The 22,226-nt window shown below is 41.4% G+C and overlaps 1 protein-coding gene across 2 annotated transcripts in view; it reads right to left on the bottom strand.

Moving 5' to 3' along the window:
• Positions 1-22,226, bottom strand: part of LOC126395455 (E3 ubiquitin-protein ligase UHRF2-like) — a 38,213-nt gene that overhangs the window by 12,707 nt on the left and 3,280 nt on the right. For both annotated transcript variants that reach the window (XM_050052936.1, XM_050052937.1), the window contains exons 2-4: positions 16,304-16,699; positions 13,913-14,232; positions 1,309-1,527 (exon numbers count right to left, since the gene is read on the bottom strand). In XM_050052936.1, the coding sequence (XP_049908893.1) occupies positions 1,309-1,527; positions 13,913-14,232; positions 16,304-16,699 (935 nt within the window). The remainder of the gene's footprint in view (positions 1-1,308; positions 1,528-13,912; positions 14,233-16,303; positions 16,700-22,226) is intronic.

Below are 22,226 nucleotides of genomic sequence, written 5' to 3'. Positions count from 1 at the left end.
CTCTCCTCCTCCGGGAAGCTCCCTCTGTGTATGCAGCTGCCTGTACCGAACAGCAGCGTAACAGAGAGGAGCACTCTCTGCAACAAAATCTGGGGACCTAAACGTCCCTGGAAGTTCACTGCACACTGACTGAAAAAAAAACGACTGCTCGACTTGAAGGAATCTCAGTCAACTGAGGGGTCTCCGACTGATGATTCAAACCTCTGACTTTCAGGTGGCAGCCCTAGTATTTACACTATGCTACAAATGTCAGCAGCATAGAGAGGCACTGAATGTCTATTTTGGGCTCATCACAATCACTTTCTATCCAGCCATCCAATAACAGTGGAGGAGGGGTGGGAGAAATAGCCTACCACAAAGACCAATGGTCACGTGCTGAACAACAAGAACAATGGAGGAGAGATGTGTGTATTCTGTAGGCTATATGTTTCCTCACCTACAAAATCTCATGACCCCACATGGACTAGTACTGTGTATTCATGGCAGAACATCAGGGATTAATTAAAAAAACAACAACATAATTTAATTTAAATGTCTTTACTAAAGGAGTGTATGTTTAGCTACATGGGATTTATTCTTTTGTTTTTGTTTTTTACCATGGTATTAAATTGGGTGTTGAGAATCTTGGAATTTCACTGGTACTGGTATCAACTACTATATTTCTGGTAATGTGACATAATGCAAGATAGGGCGTTTGGCCTTGGCTAAATAAATGCCATAAATCTTAAAATTGGTAAGTTCAACAATTAAACCGCCAACTGTAGAAATGCGATGACTCCATATCACAATCCACATCCAAATTTTTTTCTCAAACTAAGGTGTCGCTATGGAAACGTAAATACGCTTATATCATGCAACTAATTATCTTATTAGATTTAAATACCGTCTGCAATAAACTCCATCAGAGATATTATGAAAAAATGTTCAGACTTCACAGTAACATGAAATAACATTGACTGCAATTCAGAAGCACATAATAAATGCACAGCTGAGACAACGCGGGATCCACTCAGCACAGTCATATTTTGACATAATATTAAAAGTTTTGGAAATATTTCCAGACAAATATAGTTGCTCTTGCAGATCTGCATCTCATAGAATACTGGAATCTTGGCCTCGGTGGAGGTCCGCGCCCTCTGAGTGCCCCTCCAGTTGAGCAGGTTACAGAGAGATGGAAGGAAGTCACACAAAGAAACAATACATTCTACATCTTGTGAGCAACAAAAGTAAAAACTGGTAAAGCAGATTTTCTAATGAAAAAAATAAAGCAAACGCATCAACCTCCCACTTCGATAGGAAGATCCTCACCCCAGGAGGATGTTGACCCGGAGCTCCTTGTTGGTGCGGGACGCTTGGTTGAGGCTCTGAACCTCGGCGTCGAACCAGAAGCCCCTCTCATCTGGTGTCTCCATATTGTAGTTGACCATCACATTCATGCCCACCTGGAGCTGGTCCCACCGCAGCAGGGTCCTGGCACGTGGCCGCACATCCACCGGTCGCATCTCCACCACACCGTTCTCTGGGTAGCTGGGGAAGAGAGAAAAGGAAAGAAAAGGAAGAAGGATAAGGATTATGAAATCTTTACGGCCTCTGATTTTCACGTTGCTGTCTTTGAAGGTTTGGAGGTTAATGGACGCTTTGTGTTTTTTTCTCTCAGAAGATCAAGTTTCTGTACAAAATGAATGTGCATTTCACGAGAGCCACGTTTCTCTTTAAACCTACAGGTTGTTGGGAACTGAAAGTCTTTATATATTAGCGACGTGGACCATTCCTAATGGCTGGTAGAATAAAAAAGTGGAGAACAAGTTTGAAAAGTGTAAAAAATCTTTAACAAAAAGTAGCTATTCTTAGCAGTGCATTCTGTAAAAGCAGATGGATGTTAAGAGAAACTATTCAACGGGGCAATGCACTACGTTACATACTGCTCCCTTGATTAGGAATATAAGCCTCTGTGCGGGAAGGTGCAGGCCCATGCAAGTCTGCAGCCCACACAAGCACAGAGGGGCAAAAAACTGTAATACATCTGGATTTCACACAGAAAGACAAACACTGATTATACGGGGGTGGCATTACAGACCTTTATCAGTTTATTCAAATGTGAGTTTACCCCTCTGATCTGCTCGACGTGATAAAATGCAAATGGTTATCATTACAAATTGATGGGTTTTTTTTGTTTATTACTTTGATTTGCTACAAGGTTCAACCACAAGTCTACTTTAAAACAAGGCAGGCTCTTAGCTAGAAACTCAACTAAAAGAAGTGAAACAAAGCCAAAAATAGTATTACAAATAAACGTGATTTAAATTTAGATTGGACTAATTTATGTCTTCAGGAGAAATTGCACAGATACAATAAGATGTCTTTTTTTTACCAGCTGCTATGACACAGTCTATAATAGTTTCTGTCATAGGCAATTAAAATAATTACACATAAATGACTTTACTCCACTTTTTTATAACAAAGCGAAACCCACCCACATACGGCCAATTCTCAAAGACTTTGCATCTACATACCATGAGACATTTGCACACAACAGCTTTCTGACTGGGTTTTTGGAGCGTAGGATTATGGAGGATTTTCACTACTATGGCCTCCCTCCACCTCCCCATTAATCTACACAGAAAATAAATGTAATACAGCAACCTCACTGCCACTGGCAAAGCCCCATTCTTACATGTTTGGTAAAACTTGGACCAGACTTTTCCAAGTTATCACATATGTATAGATGGGAATCTGTTCACAGCATTCTCCACATTGCTTTGCTTAATTGCAAATTTGAAGGGGATCCCCACTGAAGCCACTGTTTTCAGGAAGCAAGACAAATCACAGCAGCATCAGTATACTCGCTGTATATTGTTTTTGCTGTCTTAACAAAGTAAAAAGCTTTAGAAACAAGGAAATTCCAGTCGAGTTTAATGAGACTCGAGTTATCTACATCCTGGTAGACCGCTGCGCCCTCTGCACCAGCCAACAGCAGCACAGTGAGGAAAGGTGAGGTGACTAAAGATGACCGACAGCCAAGATAAACAAACTTGTAGGAGCAGCAGGATGAGGCTGAATAAAAGATCCACAAAGCTTTACTGTTTTAGATATGTAATGTGGTCTTTTTTTAGAGCTTAAAAGCTTAAGCTTAAAGCTCAAACTTCCCAGATGGACTATATACATGTATCACCTAGAAACATAGAGTATTTTGTAGGTGTGTACCCAGACTGAGCTGCAGAATTTGATTTGTTTGGGAAATTTTGAAATAATTGGCATCAGCAGTTTTCAGTTTAGCTTCTTTGTTAAAGGCCAATGTGTCTTGATAGTTTAGCTTTTATTAATTAAAAAAAAGTAGCACAACCACAACAACAAAAAGTGATGGATTTAAAATCTGTAAGCTCTATAGACTGTATAAAATAATGAACGTAGCTACCATGGTATCACCATGTGGAAGCTGTGGAGAAGCGAGGGGTGGATCTTATTGAGAAGCCGAGGACACTATCCGCAGACAGCCTGTCACTTAAAGCAGCCACGCCCTTAATTATGCATGACTTTAAGCATGAATAAAATGTATATGGGTGACTTAAATAAAAAATCCCCTTCCGTACAGTTGTCATGAAGGGGGAAATTAGCTACAGAGACCAAAAACATTTTCTTTGTACTAAGCTGTAAACATGTTTTTCCTGTTGTAAAGTTAGGCATTTTAACATGGCAGTCTCTGGGGATTGACTCACTTCTGGAGCCAGCCTCAAGTGGCCATTAAAGGCACTGCAGTTTTTGGTACTTCTGTATTGGCTTCATTTTTCAGCCCCAAAGGTTGCTGCTTGGTTACCTCACACAAATGAACTGACAGGACTTTTAAAGGAATATTTCAACATTTTGGAAATCCACTTATTTGCCTTCTAACAACAATGCTAGTGTTGTCGTCTTGACATCAGCTTGAGGTTCCCACCAACCAATGGAAACAGAAAGTTACTGCTTTACAACTTGACTTTTGGACGGCTTAAACAAACAAGTGACCTTTAGAGGTGTTAGTGGGAGGAATTTATTACATTTGGACAGAGCCAAATTGTGTTTTTAGTCTTTGTGCTAAGATAAGCTAGCTGCCTTCATATTTACCAACAAACATGAGCATGGTATGAACTCAGAGCTAAGACCAGACAACAAATACACAAGTCTTTATAATGTTGAATGTCCGTAAGGAAAACCAGTGGCACATTCTGTACAGCTCAAAATGTTCCTCCTTTGCCAAAAGAAGATTTGAACAAGTGTGAAAGTCTTCTTGTCTCGCAAACTCGGAGTGGAGGTATGGGGTTAATTGCCCAGGATTCCTGCCTGCCAATCATCATTAACTGTAAGGATCAGGCCTGACTCAGAGATTAATTGACAGCTTGCCTGCTCGCTTGCCAATTGCCGGAATTATGCTTACAGATGAACAATGTGTTAGCACTGAAGTTTAACTGCACAACAGCCTGCACACTCAGGTCCGCTTACACAGTGGGAGGTGGAGGGGGGAGTAGAGAATTGTGTGCATGAGCGAGCAGTGTATGTGTGTTTTTGAGGGAAAGCTGAGCCTAAACTGAGTACGTTCTCAGACTTTCTGCAGCGAGACAGGACCAACGATGGCCTGTTGAGCTCAATCTAAAAATGGCTTTAAATAGCCGACATTTTAAGACTTCAGAATGTGCACTACTTGTGCTTTACTTCCCTGCTAAGAAGACAACGCTGCATATTTAAAAGCCATTGTAAATTGACTGGAGGGCCTACAGAGGCAGACTGTAAGAGTTGTAGCACACAACTAGCGCGCTCCCAGGAAGAGGAGGCCGGGGCACAGTGCAGGGATTTCCTTTTTTAGGCCCAAGGGATTACTGCGGTTTTGGGTAGGGTAAGGTTGGGGGGGGGGGGGGTAATACAAGCAACACAAACACACACACACACACAGACACACACCAACATGCACATGTGTACACACACATACACACAGAAGAAGAATATCAACCTTGGAGCACAATGGGACTCAGCATGAACAGAAGGAGAACACGGAGGAACACAAGGGGAGCAGAAGTGCTCGAGTTTAAGACCACACAAGCTCACTCTGTGCTGCTGCGCACTGGCTGTACTTCAGACCCTGAACATCCCCCTACGGAGGCATGAGAAACATTAAAAATAATATATAATAATAATATTGCTAACATTTTACAAAGCTTGGTGTGTTATAAAATAGACGGTTGCTTTTCATTTTGTCAGTGTGGGCATTTAGCGACAGGCACTTTGACCTAGACTGATTGCAACAGTAGAAAATGATTTAATTCCTTTTATACACACATAAAGGGCAACAGAATCACATAATGGATGCATTAAAATCATCTTAATGGGGAAATATGGCTGTCCACTGTCTCGGATCAATTTAACAGAGATCCTGCAGTGTGATACAAACATTAGAAAGCCAATGCTTCTTTTGTCTAGCTTATTCTTTCCTGCATTGACAAAAAATGTATGTTGTAGTATTATAAAATAAATCTGATAGTATACTACTTGCACTGAGATAGCCTGGAGACGTACAAACTCATTCAAAACTATGACTTCAATAAAATGTGGCCAAAATATGTCTGTAAACAAAATTTCTTCTAACTTCCTGCTCAGATCTCAGATATTCAACAACCAGAAGCACAGACAACACTGGTGTGTATTGTTTTTGATCACTCTGGCTCCAACAACAGCTGCCAAACATTTTGGCAGTGACTCAACAAGAGACATCAGTACTTTATGCAACAGCCCATGGTTGATGGCTAGAGGAAGGCTTTTCTCTATGGATGTTTTGTTCAAGGTCACCCCAGATTTGTGGCGTACAGTGGCCATACTATTAATCTCACTTGACCTGAATGTCCCTTAAACCATTTCTGGTTTAAGGGACTATGTGGGTTTTGAATAAAGAAATGCTACGTCCCTCTGATTGATTTGAAGTTGGACTAATGAGCTAAAAAAGCACCCGCGTTTTGCTGCCACAACCTAACTTCGTCTGGTATGAAGAGTAGCTCATGGTGATTTACTGGTTCCAATATACCTGGAACCTCATCTGGCACTTTCTGTACTGCAACTTCTTGTTACTTATCATTAATATTTACACTTATACATACAGTTTATCACCATAATATATCTGCAAAAAGGCTAAGATCAGCTAATTTATCAGTCTGGCTTCACTGAAGGTATTTACGAGCCTGTTTACACCAGGTCTTTGGAAATCGTTCTCAAACGGACGAGTCTGTCTGTTCACACCAACAGTCTGTCTGTTCACACACTGTTTGGAAAGACCAAATGTATTGTTGATGCTATAAGCACACTTCAGCGCCAATTTACTACAGCTTCAGACTACTGTTGTGGGAGTGTGAGCTCCGCCCCAGTGACAGTTGGTGCAAAGAGCGCCAATACACAGTGTCATATGGCTAACGTTTCCTAACGGTTATTAAAGGGTTTAACGACAGAAGCAAGTCCTTTCACTGTCGGTTTGAGTTTGTTGGGACAGTTAAACAGCTGCTGCTGTGCTAGTTCATGCTAACCTGGCAGACGGTTAACTGACTATTGGCTGAGAGGAGATAGAGCCTGGAGATGCTACATCAGCTAAGCAGGCGGTCCTTGAATGTGGCCCAGGACACGTAAGCGTCCACACTACTGAAAGAATGAGGCCTCATGCAGCCCAGACCAACTCTGAATGAGTTCTGAGTGATTGGATCTCAAGATGCGTTGAGGACCCATTCACACCTATACTTAACGTTGTCCCTTTGTGTTCATCTGAAAACTCCAGATCTGAGCCATTCAATATTGAGTATCTGCCAATACCGAGTCCCAATCCGAAACTTCATTTTTCCTACATAATACAGCTGCACAGTGCACACCTCAAGTACTTAAAGGGATAGTTCAACATTTTGGCAAATTCGCCTATTGCCGTAATCCCTATAGTCATATGAGTAGGTACATTACCTTTAATTGTCAGTGCATGCTGTTCTGAGATCGGTGGGGCAGAGCTGCCCGCTGAAATGGAGGTGAACGGTACAGGTCCCTCTCCCTCAAAACTAATCAAATACACCATCAAATGACTCCAAAACGCTCTTGTGGACAAATGCAGAGCCGGAACTACATTCCAGACATACAGTACTTGCTGGGCGGAGTGATTTCAAACAGTGTATGTTTAGTGCAGTTACTCCCGTCATCAAAACAACAAGTTTGTTGAGAAGAAGCCAGAATATACAGAGGAAGAGTTACAGGTTTTGGAAGAAGAGAGAGCAAGAAGAGAGGCTGAGGCTGCCGAGCAACCAGGGGCTGAGGGGAGACCCAGAGCCGGTGGTGTAAATGTGGGGCTTACTGGCCACTTTATTAGGTACACCTGTGCAATATAAATATAGAGTACGCCTCAAAATAATCACCGGAACACGGGGAGAACATGCTAACTCCACACTCATAAATCACCACAACTCCTGAAGGAACAACAACATAAAATGTTCCCTAGCAGTCTGTTTATTCCCAACAATGAGAAGTAATGCCAGTCACTTCACTATATGCTCTGGGCAAGCACTTATCCATAACATAACCACAACAACATTTGCATTTTAGCCTTATTTACCATGCTTGGGTTGTAGGCTAATGTTACTCAACATGGAGGTAACGTTACAGCAGAGAGATTGCTGAGCAAAATACACAACGATCACTTACCACGTCTGCTCGTTTTGTGATGCCGACAGATGGTATGACAGTATCTTTCAAGAAAAGCGTTTGAACCATTCCTGAGCTTCTGCGCTCCATCCTTTCAGTGTAGTCCTCCGGTAAAAAATGGCAGGAGCACACAAACATTTTCCGGACCATTTCCACAGGCGTGTTGGGGTCGATGTCCAGCACAAATAGCCATTGTTTCATCCTGTCCGTATTACTGGTTGGAACTACGTGAAACTTCACTTTGCTCCATGTCTTCGGCTTGTTACTGCAACCTTTTACAATGCATGTGTAAACCATGATTTACAAAAACACTTGTAAACTTTCCTCAAACCTTCTGGTGTGTCCAGCTGACGATACCGCAAATGGCTACAAGCAATAACAACGGCACTGTCTCAGCTGCGCACTGTGTCACTCCGCCCAGTGGTTTACTCAAGAAAGTAGTTCCGAGTATTTGCTTCATGTGTCGTAATGTTACGTAATTATACATTATTATTTCATAGCGTGGGGAATGCGGAAGCCATGTGTTGTCCACTAGAGCGTTTTGGAGTCATTTGATGGTGTATTTGATTAGTTTTGAGGGAGAGAGGGACCTGTACCGTTCACCTCCATTTCAGCGGGCAGCTCTGCCACACCGATCTCAGAACAGCACGGACTGACAATTAAAGGTAATGTACCTACTCTTATGACTATAGGGATTACGGCAATAGGCGAATTTGCCAAAATGTTGAACTATCCCTTTAACAGTTATTAAAATCAATCCAGTGTAGATGCCTGACGACTGAAAACATCCCTGCATCCAAGCTGTTCCCTAATGTCTTTTATTTATTTAGTACTATTTCTTTTTAAATTGACAAAATATAAAATCACAAACTCTCTATTTAAATTTTTTTGGTCTGTTCACTGTCTCGAGGAAATTTCTCTATCCCTTTAAGAGAGCAGCCTATTCTCAAGTGTTTGGTGCAGCTTTTGCCTGCGTTAGCCTACTCGAATCAACTGTATTCTATTGAGGCTTTATTTTTATCATCACAGCAGATTAGGCTTCATTAATATATTACTCTTACTGGGTTGTGGGGCCTTGGTTGCACTTGCAGAGATGTGGTGAGTGTGGCTGTCGTAAGCTCTGTTTTTATGTCTGTCTCTTCCCCAAGCAGGCCAGTGAAACATTTTGCAAAAAATATTCACTGATATATCTATAAAATTAGATTAATGACATATTTAATAGTTCTGAATAACTGCAAAGCCTCAAACCTGAACTATACACTTCACAAGCAAGATTCTCATTATCTGCTTTTCTTCACTCCTACTGCTACACCTAAACACATAGTGCTTTCTTTGGAAACACAATACTGTTTTCTTCTGAAACACTGCTTGAGTTATTCCACCTGTGGGTATCACACACCCAAAAAAAGAACCTGAGCTGCGAGTCTGAAGGAATAAATCTAACATTTGAAACATCAGTGTTGAATCTCTACACAGAGTTAGCTTGACTATCCGCCTACGCTGTCACAGTGGCTAGACCCAAAGCCTGGTATTAACAGGAACTTTCCCCGGAGTTGTGGGAAGAAGGAAGAAAGACTTTCAGGCGCAGAAGAGGTAAACAAGAAACCAAAATCATGTCAACACTCTTATCAATGCAAAGTGTACCGATTTAAAATGGAGAAACCTATTTAATCAGTACTGAAACTGAGACAGCATGACTTATCGACAGAGGAGCTCTTACAGTCTCCTCTGTTATGACACCATCATTAGCGCTTTGTGCGCTTTGCTGAGGTTCCTGTAAAGAGGGAGAAAGGCAAGAGAAAATGAGAAATCTTCAATTTGCTGATAAGCAGCCGAGTTCGAAATAACAAGCTAAATATAATTGCTTCATAGTCGTGAGGGAAAGTGACTGCAGTCTCTCTTAACCTCGGCTTTGTTAGTAATTGAGGCCAAAATGTGGAGCTGCAAAGTTTTCTAAATATGTATCTAAATTACTTCAATCGTAGGGATGAGAAATTTTAAAGTTCAGTCATGTGAGAGACATCAGAAGACAACTTCAGGTATTTGAAAGGGGCCTATTTGCTGATTTTCAACCTGAATTACATTATTGTAATGTGACAGCTGAAATCTCTCTCCAACTAGCTGCAGCTCAGGGACACTGAGATGACTCAACACTGAAGCAACACATAGACGACACCAATTTTCAACTAAACCCAGACACTGGCAGTCCTGCACAGGATACACAGGTACAGATTAATATTGTTAGTATTATTTTCTGCAAACAAAAATAAGAATAATTTAAAATATGTTATAATTGCATTGTGATTACACAGTTTCCGCAAAGTAGGAAAAGCACAGGTGTTACTAATTACATTAAAGATGCCAGAGCCAGCAGCTTGCACAATACTAGGACCCTGCAACTGAAGCAGCTAGTAAGTCTTCATAAATTGCATTAAATACATCTGTGAAAAGGGCCTATGAACCACCTAGGTAGGGCTGCAATTATTGTAGGATAAGTAATTTTTGCCTTTTTTATTCTCACTGAAAAAAGCACCTGCGATTTGGATATTGCAACTGGCCATAAACCAATTTTGGTGATATATCGATCAATCGTTCACCCCCACTGGGCTAGGGCTCGGTAATATATTAATATCACATGAATAGTGCGATGTGAGCCTAGATATCATCCTCGATTTGGGATATAGTAAAATTATAAGTGATGTTTTTTCCTTTTTTAAGGCTGCGATACAATAAAGTGATGTACTTTTCTAAAGTTACGCGACTGTTCTAACTGCTCTATAATTTGCCTTTACCCATTTAGTCATCATACCCACATTACCGATGATTATTCATTAAAAATCTTACATTTAATTGTGTAAATATTTTGTTAAAGCATCAACAAAGCATAACAATATTGAAGTATTTGATCAAAAATATTGTCAGGTTTGATTTTCTTCATATCACCCAGCCCTAAAACTAAAATGTCTAAGATTGCAGTTGAACTAGATGTCAGCCATCTAGCATTTTGGTACTACTCAACAATCAAACAATGACTGCTCTGTGCAGAAAAGGAAATGGAGAGTGGGCGAGCGAGAGAGGGAAACTGAAATTAAACTTTATTTCATCCTTATTTCATTGTCACTTACTAAATTAGAAACAGCAGAAAATAAAACCCTCGGCAGCACTCAGATAGCAACCGTGCTCAGATAACGGCAGACCGACCACCACGGCTTTAAATGCTGGTAAGATCTCTTCAACTGTGTATGTTGATCCTGGCTAATTAACACAGAGCTCTTAAGCCTCTCTTTTAAGCAAAACCTTCCCAAAACAATTTTTTTTAGTTCAAACAGGTACATATCAAGCTTTGTAAAAAATAGTCTGGATTTTTTACTGGAGGTGCACAGCTCTGGATGGCAACAGGCTTTATTCATCAGACACATTTTGACTTGCTATTGTAAGAAAAGCACAGGTGTTGCTAATGACATTAACAATGGCTGCATTATGTTTAGGTGTCCCAGTAAGCCATGACAGTGTGACAGTGAGCCACTGTGCAGAACACAATACCACGACCCTAAAAACTGAAGCAGCAAAATGGAATTAATTCAGCTGTTATCAGTTTTGCTGTTTACACCTGTGCTTGTCCTGCTGTGACATGTGAAATTGGCTTTCATGGGGCCAAAATCTCAGGGGCAACAATGCTCCTAATACAAAAATGTAGATTCGGAAAATTTGACTGGGTGTTGTCTGAGACTAATCTTGTTGTCTAGCAGTTGCACTAGGGCTGACATAAATTCAGCCTACTGCCCGACCCTACACAAAAGAAATTCTGTCTTATGGTCGAAATAGATAGCATATGTACGCAACGTGTCACACAGGCAAGATGGAGCGGGTTTTTAACCTGCAATCTGTGCATACAGAGTTTTGCTAAGTGATAATGCAGTTGGTTATGCAGAGTTTGGATGCATGCACTGGATTGCTTTAACTACAGGATGCATTGCTTTAATTAAAACAAATTTTATGTCAAATGTTAAAAGGTCCACAAGGTTGCTCCTCTGCATCGCATTGCCTCTGGTACAATAATGTATTTATTTTAATGAATTTTTACACCGATTGTACTCGTTTTGTTACACAGTTTTGTATAGTATTTGATGCCGAGTTGCAGAGCAGCACTAAGGGCAAAAACAAAGACATAAGCAGCATAAAAACAGAGAGGAGTCGCGCCATGCCCGCGGCTTCAGTGGTCAGTGTAGCAGCTTCATTCGATTTTAATTGATGCCCTCTTCTGCAGAATGCTGCAGCAGACGTGCCATCTGACCAATGGTGTTGAGTAATTATTTCATTTTGGCTGAATTATGTTACAGGAAGTACTGCTTTTTGACCAGACATTCTGTTTGTAGTTTTTTTTGTTGTTTTGTTTTCTTCCTAATCAGCGTTGGCAAGTGAATTGGCTTCCAGGCACCATTTAAAAACAAGATGCAGTTTCTTTTGGCAAAAAAACAAATACAACAGTCTACCTGAAAGCTACATAAACATAATTGATATTTGCCCATTTTATGTCTACCTTTGTTACTTTCTGCACAGAGAATCTTAAACATACACTGAGCTCAGCCAAGATCTGACCATTAAAACCATATCTGAGAGTTGTAATGGAGCAACACAGACACACAGACACACACACAGACACGCCATCTCAGTTTCTGGGAGCAGCAGAGGAGAGATTCTCCCAACCTATCCCTTTGATTTTGTGGCTCATTACAGTCTGTAGAGATGCTGTCCAGAACAGCTTCATGCAAAAACATGGCAGTTCATTTTGTAGGGCTGGTTTTCAATCCTCAGACTACACAGGCAGGTGTTTAATGGGGGGGGGAGAGTGTGTGTGTGTGTGTGTGTGTGTGTGTGTGTGTGTACACGCACGTGCATGGGAAGGCAGAGCAATCTTACCCACCCTCCACTTTTCTCTGGCAAACAAAATGATGGAAGAAACCTGGAATGGCGCTCAGGACAGAGACGAATACTGCTACGCATTTAGTAGAAGGCAAAAAGAGTGTGTTGAACACGTCGACACAAAAACAGAAAGCTGACAATTTAGATCTTTTCCAACTGTAGCCGTGGCTTTTCAGCAGCAGACAAAACTGAGGGTTGTTTTGTTGCTTAGTTGGTGCAGATGCAAATCAAACATTACTGTGGCATTCTGGGTTCAAAACTAGCGTGGGACCTTTGTTGTCTTTTGTGTCCCACTCCCATCTCTGCCTCTCTTGAGTGTGAGCTATCAAATAAAGCAAACGAGGAACATGAGGCGAAAACAATAATCTAAATAAACAAACGGATAAATAATTAAAAACCACTGAATTTAAATAAAAAGGGGGACATGCCTGTCTTGTTGCAAAAACAACAAATAAAAGCCGAGTACCAGGGATTTGGAAGATTGCTGGATGTCAAATGGGAATGATGTCTGCCTAAAAGAAAACACACATTTACTGCTCAACAACCCTTGATGCTGCTTCTCTGGCACAACATCCCATGACAGAGACACACACACATGCACAGGCACACACTATGATAGACGCAGTGAGAAGGCTATGTCTCACCGGTGGCATGTTCACAGCAATTACAGACAAAGCTGAAGGAGGCAAGCAAAGAAGTAATGCTCCTGAGAACTCATGGGTTACCATGGAAACATCGGCTTCTGAATGAATTTGCTGGAAAAGGAGAGCGCGAGAGATAGAGTCCAAATTGTAGCACCAACTACACAAACCCCCTCTCTCCATCCCCTGAACTGCCAGGAGAAAGCAGAGGCTGCAATTCCCAACGCGCCGAACAACCGTTACTGATGCTTGCAGCCACTCGCACCACACACACATACACACACAATGTATGTATGTTTGGCGGACAGTTTTATCTTGAATGCAGCACAACAGCAACACGGGCAAATACATTTTCAACATTGGCATAACTAGTAGAAGGAAACCCTATTTTCTGCTGTGCTGCAATGAAGAAGGCACACACCCGCACTATCCTATCTGAGCTACAGCACTGCGCATTTCAATCCATTCTACCATCTAGAATGACTCTGTTCACCAGCCCGAAATTCTGCCGCATTGACACTGTGCAGATGTCTGCTAAAATGCAATATCCAACTGCACAATCTTATTAAAACCCGTGACGATGTGTTTTGTTATCACTTTAACAAAAATCAGCTCAGTTTCGGCCGGAACGCTCCCCAGCAAAATGAGTCGTCACTTACTCGTCGTATTTAATGTGGTAAATTACATCCTCTTCTCTCTCCTTGGTCTCTGTAGCTGCTGTAGAGTCTGTCTGAGAGGTGGAGGCTCCATTACTCTCAGGGCTTAACACAACATTATTCCTGTTACTGTCTGTGGTTAGGCCCTGGCCGTGGGCCTGTCCCTGCTCGGCCTCCAGCTTTCCATTAGTCCTTTTTGGGGGCCGGCCCACCTTGCCCTTGGTGGGCGTTATCTGTCCTTTGGGAGCGCGTGTCACATTTTCAATGCAGGCCTCAAACCAGGCGCCGATGCTGACGTCTCTGCAGTCCACCAGCTCGTTAATCTGAGGAGACACAAAGACAAAAATAACACCTGGTCTCGTTTGATCCCATCTGTCGGTTATTTCGAGAAATATGGCATGTTTCAGCCCATTTGTTACATATCATATACTTAAATCAAAGTGTTACAGAGAGTATTGGATTTTTAAACATGTTTTTCCCCACTCCAGGTAGCCAGTTCTTATAGCTGTCAATGCAGTATGAAAATCAACTTTCATACTCCAATAGGAAATCCTTCACAGTTATGACTGTATCACCAACGACATTACCACATATTGAACAGGTGTATTCATATCTCAAGCAAGATACAGGTCTGTGCAGATTGAACTATCACCAGCAGCATCCTGTAACTTTATTTTCATTTAACTACTACAGAAATGTGAGTTGTATAATTCATGGGCAATTTCTAGTTACTAAATTAAGACATAAAAACACACATTGCACTTATACTAACATTAGCATGACGCTTTGTTAACATGTAACATCGTAGTGAGATTCACAATGCTCTTGAGTGTTAAAGATGCATTCATTGCATTGCACTGTTCGGCTATGTGTTGTGTGAAAACCACATAAAATATGTCCAAGTCTGTAGTGAATGCTTAAAGCCTGTAAAGGCATGTGACCTTGATATCCAGTGAAGTTGCACAATTTACAACTCATCTGCTTAGTTACATATTGATCTTCCTGCACGCTGGATTGGACTTTTGGCATCAAAGCCAGTCTAGTCCCACACATATAATTCTCAGACATGTGGGTCAGCCAGCAAGCAAAGCTCAGTAGAACACAGTAAAGCAGAGTAGACTCACCAATATATTGCTTTTGACTGCAGCCTATTTATAATCTGTAAGTCAGTTAGTGGCGGGGTTGTAAAGGCCGTTTCTTACGTGTGGTTTGGCGTGTGGCTCCGTGGCAAGGTTAGCCGCATGCTTGTGAATGTATGTCATTAATTCTAATAAATTAAAGGCATTCAGGGTATCTGACCTAAAGACGGGGCAGTTACATGGTCAGAATTAAAGGATGCATTGGGCCGGAATACTAGAGCTAAGCAGTCTAAGGTGGTGCAGCACAAGAGAGTGGAAAAGGGAATGGGAAAAGAAAGAAATGAACACATGCAGGAGGAAAACTAAAATCACAGTATTTCCTTGCCTTCAGCTTTTTTTGAAGTTGAAAACAGCACAATTACAAACTGCTGTGTGGTATTAATCAGAAATCTCTGAAGGCATATTAAAGATACAATTGCTTATTTCTAAGAAAATTATATTTGCTTAAAGTACATCCATACAGAAGTATATGAGACACTTAATCGATGAGGAAAAATCAGGTTACTCTTCCCACTCTTTGTGCTTTTAATGGCATTTGCTAGAATCTACCACGGCTTATTGAAAACAGCAAATCAGAGCCGAAGAGTCTCTAACTCAGCTGTTAAATATGTCAATCACCTGCTCAAAGTGCTGATTAAATATGAATCAAGATTATGTTACTGCATTGCCTATTTCTCAACTCAAATATTTCCAGAAACATTTTACTACACACATTTTTGGACTGTTTTTTAACATGGCGGCCGGGTCATAAACTCTCATTTTACAACTGAACAGTACACTAAAATATGTTTCTGAAAACACCTCAGGCAAGAAATGCGATAACAGAGCCTTGATTCGTATTTGATAAGCACTGCCTAGTTTGACAGTTTAACCGCAGTTCACAAGCAGTGACTGGCATGATTGTAAGCTGTGATAGAAACTCCTCGGCTCTGACTGGTTGTTCTTGTTCACGTGCAGTAATGCCATAAGAGCACTATGAGGGGGAAGAGGAACTTACCTAGTATGCACAATCATGCACACTTTTATGTGAGTTGAATTATGCTACAAAAAAGTATGTTTTCAGCATCTAATACAGATATGACATGGGCTTGGTATTTACAAGATGGTTCAGTTTAACAGCAGCAGTGGAGCAAGGATCTCTGGCAGGGACTTGGCTTGTAGGGCGTTCAGTGCTCTGTAATTTAGGTAAGAGTCATGCCAGTTTCATGCAAAACCTTGCTTATACTCCCCCAAATATTTCAATTCTCATCCTCACCTTGTACACACCAATCCCTGGGTCGACTAGTGTGTTTCTGCTGGACGTGGGGGGCTGGCTGTCCCACGCCGGACTGGAGGAGTTGAACCCATTTTTGGTACTGGCTGAGTTACTGGTAGCGCTGGTGTCCGGCTTGGTTTCATTAACAGTGCTGGTGGTGACGCTGCTGCTGTCATTGTTCGTAATGGTGGAGGTTTCCATAGCAGCAGGGGAGGCGGGAGCTGGGGAGTTGTGGCTTTCCGACCTTGAGTCAGGAGGGGGAGCCGAACTGCAGGACATGCCAGAGGGCTCCTTGGCGGCTGGACTGTCTGGAGGGTCGGTCTGTGAGCGAATCAGCAGCTGGACGATGTCATTGAGTCCCACGTTGTAGTCAAACAGTGTCTGGCCATCTTCCATCTAAAAAGAAAAAAATGAAAAAGGCACTGACATGTCTGGATAGACACAGTTTAACATATTTACACTTGTGTTAAGTGCTGCAACACCCGATTATTTTCATTCATCACAAGTTTTCCAAGAAACATGAAACTTTTGATATAAAAAAGGAAACTAGGACATTTAAAAAGCTCTAACTGGAAAATGTGTCGTTTTTTCAATCACAACAATTAAGCATCAAATTTTCTGTCACCTAGTTGTTGCAGCAATAATTGTATCAGAGTTTACCAGGCATCAACTCTCCCAAAGACGGTGTATGGGAACAACTGCGCACACATCCCTCAAAGACAGTCTTTATTCAATTTTGTCCCAAATTTCTTTCCTAATAGACATCCATGTGATATGAAATGAACACCACTGCGCCACGGAGTGCCCTCAGACAAATACACTCGGCTGTTTGTCAAGGACAAACAAAGAACACATAGGACAGAAGACAACATTGAGCACAGTGAGAGAAAACGATTATGTATTGTTACTGCACTCAACAGCATTCGGAGGACATCAGAATACACACACACACACACACACACACACACACACACACAGCACTTCAATAAATCCCCGTGCCTTTAAATACAACAGTGGTGTTTAAGGATGTTGCTTAGGAGTCCACAGCAACAACATCTGTGCTCTGCTCTCAAATGAGCCCATGTTTAGCCAGTGATTAAATGCATATAACTATACAACAACGCTAAACTAATTTAGCTTTTTTTTTTTTAAAGGGGAAAATAACTGGAACGATTAGCAATTAAGGCTGGCACTGATTAGCTACGTTTGTATTGGTTTACATATGCAGCCCAACAGAGATGGATGCTGAGCCGCAGCTCCACTCGCATGTATCCCACTACCGTTTTCTACAAGAAGTAAAATAAGAAATAAATAAAAGGAAACGAATGCATGAATTAAAGTGATAGGAGACGTAGCTGGGGGAAAGAAATGACTGGGTTGCTATGACAACCAAAAGAGAGCACCCCCACCCCCATGAACCTGAATCATGTATACAATCTCTGTCGACACCAACCCACCATCACCACCACCATCATCATCAGCGCGACCCTTTTCAGGTAGTGCGGTGTATGGGCATCAGAAAATGGTTTTCTACAAAAAACAACAAAAGGAAAAAAAAAAAACAAGCTCTTGGAGAAGCGATGAGGGCCCATTAGAAACCCATATTTACTCTTCCACCACAACTGATCTACTGTTAAGCGTACAGTACAGCTACTGCCTTAGGAATGGAGCTTATGGCAGGCACGCCAACTCATTACAGACATCAGCTATTCATTTCAGCCCTCAACCCCACAAGCCCATTGTACTGGAGAGACGAGCATGGCCGCCACTCTCACTCGCGCTCCCCTCCTCTTCTTCGTTATTTGACAGCGAGGAGGAGAGCGGTTGGAGGCGTAAAAGGAGAGCAGTAGAGGGAGCAAGCGCAATTTCCCCATCCCTCCCTGTTTTTAATAGTCTCATGAAATTTAGATCAGAGGAGCAGTGGTGCAAACACAGCCATACAGTGGTTGCCATACTCACCTGTCTGTCTGTTTTTCTGTGGTGGTATATCTCAGCATTTCTTTGTCTGTCTCCCTGCCTAAACCCGGTCTTCGATTTGGTCTCAGTAATTGTCTATCTTCCTCTGTGTTGTGCTACTTGATACTGCATTAGGAAAAGAAAGGCAAACAAACACACTGATAGAAAACATCCTACACAGACAATACGGTTGCTGGTAGGACCTGCAGCAGGCAGCCTCACTGTTGAGAAGTACTGGGTAGATGGACGGAGAATTACGCAGACAGATCTGAGTATCAGAACAACATACAGTAGAATTTCATGCACCGCACCAGACCTAATAAATGATATCGAAGCTGCACCCGCTTTCCACAGCGCCGTCATTGTGTGATCAGCCTCTCACTGCGAGGTGCTACAGCCCTGACATCAGTAATAATAACCAGCTGAATAATCCTTCAAACAAAGAAACCACAATCTAAACAGGCAATGTCAGGAAAAAAAATGCTTCATCTATTCACGGAGGTCAGGATCTTTTTGACAGAAATATTGGCTCGTTGACTCTGTCGAGCGTGTAGGACGAATAACATCATCAAGGACGTGACATTTTCTCCTTCGTCATAAATAATGCAGAATAATCAAAAAAGCACATTGCTTCTGGTATCTTCATTATGTGACTCAGTGAAATGTGTGTTCCAGAGGGAGACATCAGCCCCGAGCACACATCATAACAAAGCTTTAGACAAACCGCAGAGACTTCAGATTTCTCAAAGGGCAAAAAACAAATCAGTCTCAAAAATCCTTGGCATGGTAACAGTGTGCGTGTGCTTGCGGGAGTCTATCCTTGCATGTGTAGGTATCACATTGTTGATTAAATACTATTAACACCTCTCTACAAGGCTGATGTCTCTGCATTAACAGGTAGTGTTTTAGATAATAATTTATTACATTAAGAGAAACAAACCTGAAAGAACATCAAACAAAGACAAGAGAAAGATCTGCTGCTGAGATGCTGTAAAAACATACTGAACGTGTAGACCGAGATAAGATTTTACCTCATTCTGCCTATTTTATATCAGCTAACATGAGTTATGGAGCATAGCTGTTACTGTTATGATAAATCTTCAGCCAATAATACCTATTCTAGAACAGACACTGTGGTCAGGGAGAGGTTTGGCTGTATTATTGCATTAAGTTTTATTATTGTGCCAACCAGGATCTGACTGTGTGGCTTTAGAAACTTAATGCAGAAATCATTCTGAAATTAGAGTAACAAAGCAACACCTACTAAGTAATGTCTGCACAGAAAGACAAGAAAATCCTGGTGGCCGATTTAATATGAGTGCCTAGCTCTGGAGAGACATTTAAAAGGTGCGAAATCCACGCCGGACCCATGCTGTTGGTGGCGAGGATATATTATAGAACAGCATAAATTAGCCTCTTTTGCTCAGGCAGGACATGAAACCCCTTACTCCTACATGATTTCTTCATCACCCTTGTCTCCGCCCACAGGCCGCCTTGGCTACGAGCTGAGCAAAATAGGTCAGATTTCTTAAAAACAATGACATGGGGTGTGTCTGTGTGCCTGCCATCTAACAAGCTTCCATCTTTGGTCTCTTATCCCTCATTCTGCCCACAGTCATTTGATCTTTTACCAAACATTTCCACTGTTAATTAGCACAAATTACCTGGAAAAGTGATGAAGATTTTTTTTTTTTTTTTGCTTCTGTTTGCAGCTCTTGTCATTACTTAATGTTAGTTTTCGGTAGGCTTTAACCACGGTGCAAAAAGAGAATTTTCAGCTGTACAAGAAATGGTGAATAGTGAAACAGTTAGTTTTCAGCTAATTGGGCAAAAATCCTGTAATAGCATCAAGCTATGTTTTTCAAAATACATCCAAGATCCCTTGGGATCCACCACTCTAATACGGTGCTATAGGAGTCTATCAGTTGACAGTATTTCCACCCTTTTTTATGTATGTATGAATTGTAAGACACTTTGTCATAAAGAAGGGAGAAAGTAGGACAAAATAGTGAGTGTAAATGCCATTTACAGTAAGCATGGGTTTGTAAGCTTGATGTGAATGTGACCATGATTGATTTTGAGTTAGAAACACAGTTTTTCAACCATATAAATCTGACCTAATTTTACGAACATTATTGAGTTTGTTTGCATATAAACAACAATTTTTTTCATGCTTTTTTTGTTTGTTTCACATCTGATCATACATACTGATGTAAACAACCTTTATCATCAAAAAGCATTCATAACATACTGTGGATTTAACTGTGTAAAGTTAGTCTGGCTGTTGATATTGCCAAGTCTAGTAGGCTGTAATTCTGTGTTGTGAATTTGGTTATGAGATGACCCTTTCATTTACATTTAGATCACAGATTGTGATATTAATTTTTATATGTTTATACCTGCAAACATGGGCCATTATTGCTGCAAGGAACCCAAACCCAAGAAATGTGAAACAATAAGGGCAGTCCTTTGGTAACCTGAGCTAAAAAAGCCCTACTATAAAGGGGAAACCCTACTATTCATAATGCAGGGATAAGAGCTTTCAGTTAACAGATAGGACATTTGACCTGCATGCAAGCTAAAACTACTATGAGAAGGAGCGGCAAAACTATGAAAACATGCGGGAGTGTTAGAAAGCCTGCAGTTGTAGTAGGTTTCGTGCCTCTCTTTGTCTTTGCTCTTTGTCCAAGCCTATCTGTCGAAGAAGGGTGTGACTGTGTACATGCATGGCTGCAGCCAACTCCGCTTCCCCTCAAATTCTCTGTGAAATTCTACAGCTTGGCAGTGCCCAAAGAAAAACCCATCAATCGAGGAGCCACAACATCACTGCATGTATAATCAAATTGTAACGATATCTAGGTCACAGTAACTGTCTGCGTGAAAGGAGGCTAGCCAATAAAGCTTTCCTGCAGCCCAACAATAGGCAACAGTTAACAGTGGAGGACAGCCCAACCATTTCAACATGAAACATGTTGCTGCCTCGGGAGAAAGAAAAACACAAGTGAACAACAGCCTCATATTTGAAGCACACAGACGCACTACAATCTGAGCTTTACTTAATAAACAAACCTGTTTTTAAATTAGTAAATGAGAAGTCTACTGAAAAGTGAGTGTGGGCGTTGAGCAGAAAGGCTGCATGGACAGTGGAAGGTGTGTGTGTGTGTCTGCTCGTGAATGTAAGTGACAGTGAGACGTTGCTCAAACTGAAACAGGCACAACGAGGAGTGCAAATTGCAAAACCCATAAAAACAAAACAAAACACACAGGCAAAGTTGTGTGGCTGCTGGCTCAAGACCCTTCCGAGTCAAGGGCAAGCATGACTTTGAACTGGAGAGGCAGCGTGCGCAGTGAGCTGGAGGGAAAAACAAGACGCCATTTTGAAAAGGAATTAGACTGAGTTATTCTGCTACAAGTCTAAATCCGAACAGAGCGCAGGCCGTGCATGTAAGGGCACTAGCTAGTATGCTGCGTGTCACTAGCTCATTCCATGCATTACTTAACATATGGAAATCCCCCAATCAACCCTCCCCACTTATTTTCCAGTGAAATGAAGGAAGCACAGGATTTTCTGAACGGGCCTAGGCTGCAACCAGAGTACCAACAGTTCATGACAACTCCAGCATAACAGAATTAATCATTAATAAAGCAAATGTAAATTAACTAGATTGTAGCTACCACTGTCGATGATACCATGCTTTGTGCTTTGTCACTATGGTGTTTTTAGGTTGCACAAGGGTTTTGTTGATTTTAGGAGAACTGCTCAGAACAACTGCCCATGTTTTTCACCAGTTTACAAGTAAAACTATGGCAAACATGCATCAAAGAGCACTGGTGCAAAAAACACAACACAATATACATCATAATGACTGGTTGCCATTATTTGGTTTGCCGAGTGCTTTGACAAACATGCTGTTGCCGACAGAGATAAGCACAGTAGCATTTAAGTTTTAAAAAATTCCCAAACAGT

Source organism: Epinephelus moara, chromosome 9, assembly GCF_006386435.1.
Source record: "Epinephelus moara isolate mb chromosome 9, YSFRI_EMoa_1.0, whole genome shotgun sequence".
Taxonomy (NCBI): Eukaryota; Metazoa; Chordata; class Actinopteri; order Perciformes; family Serranidae; genus Epinephelus; species Epinephelus moara.
Note: the sequence above shows the minus strand (reverse complement) of the source record. Positions and strands in the feature narration are given on the sequence as shown.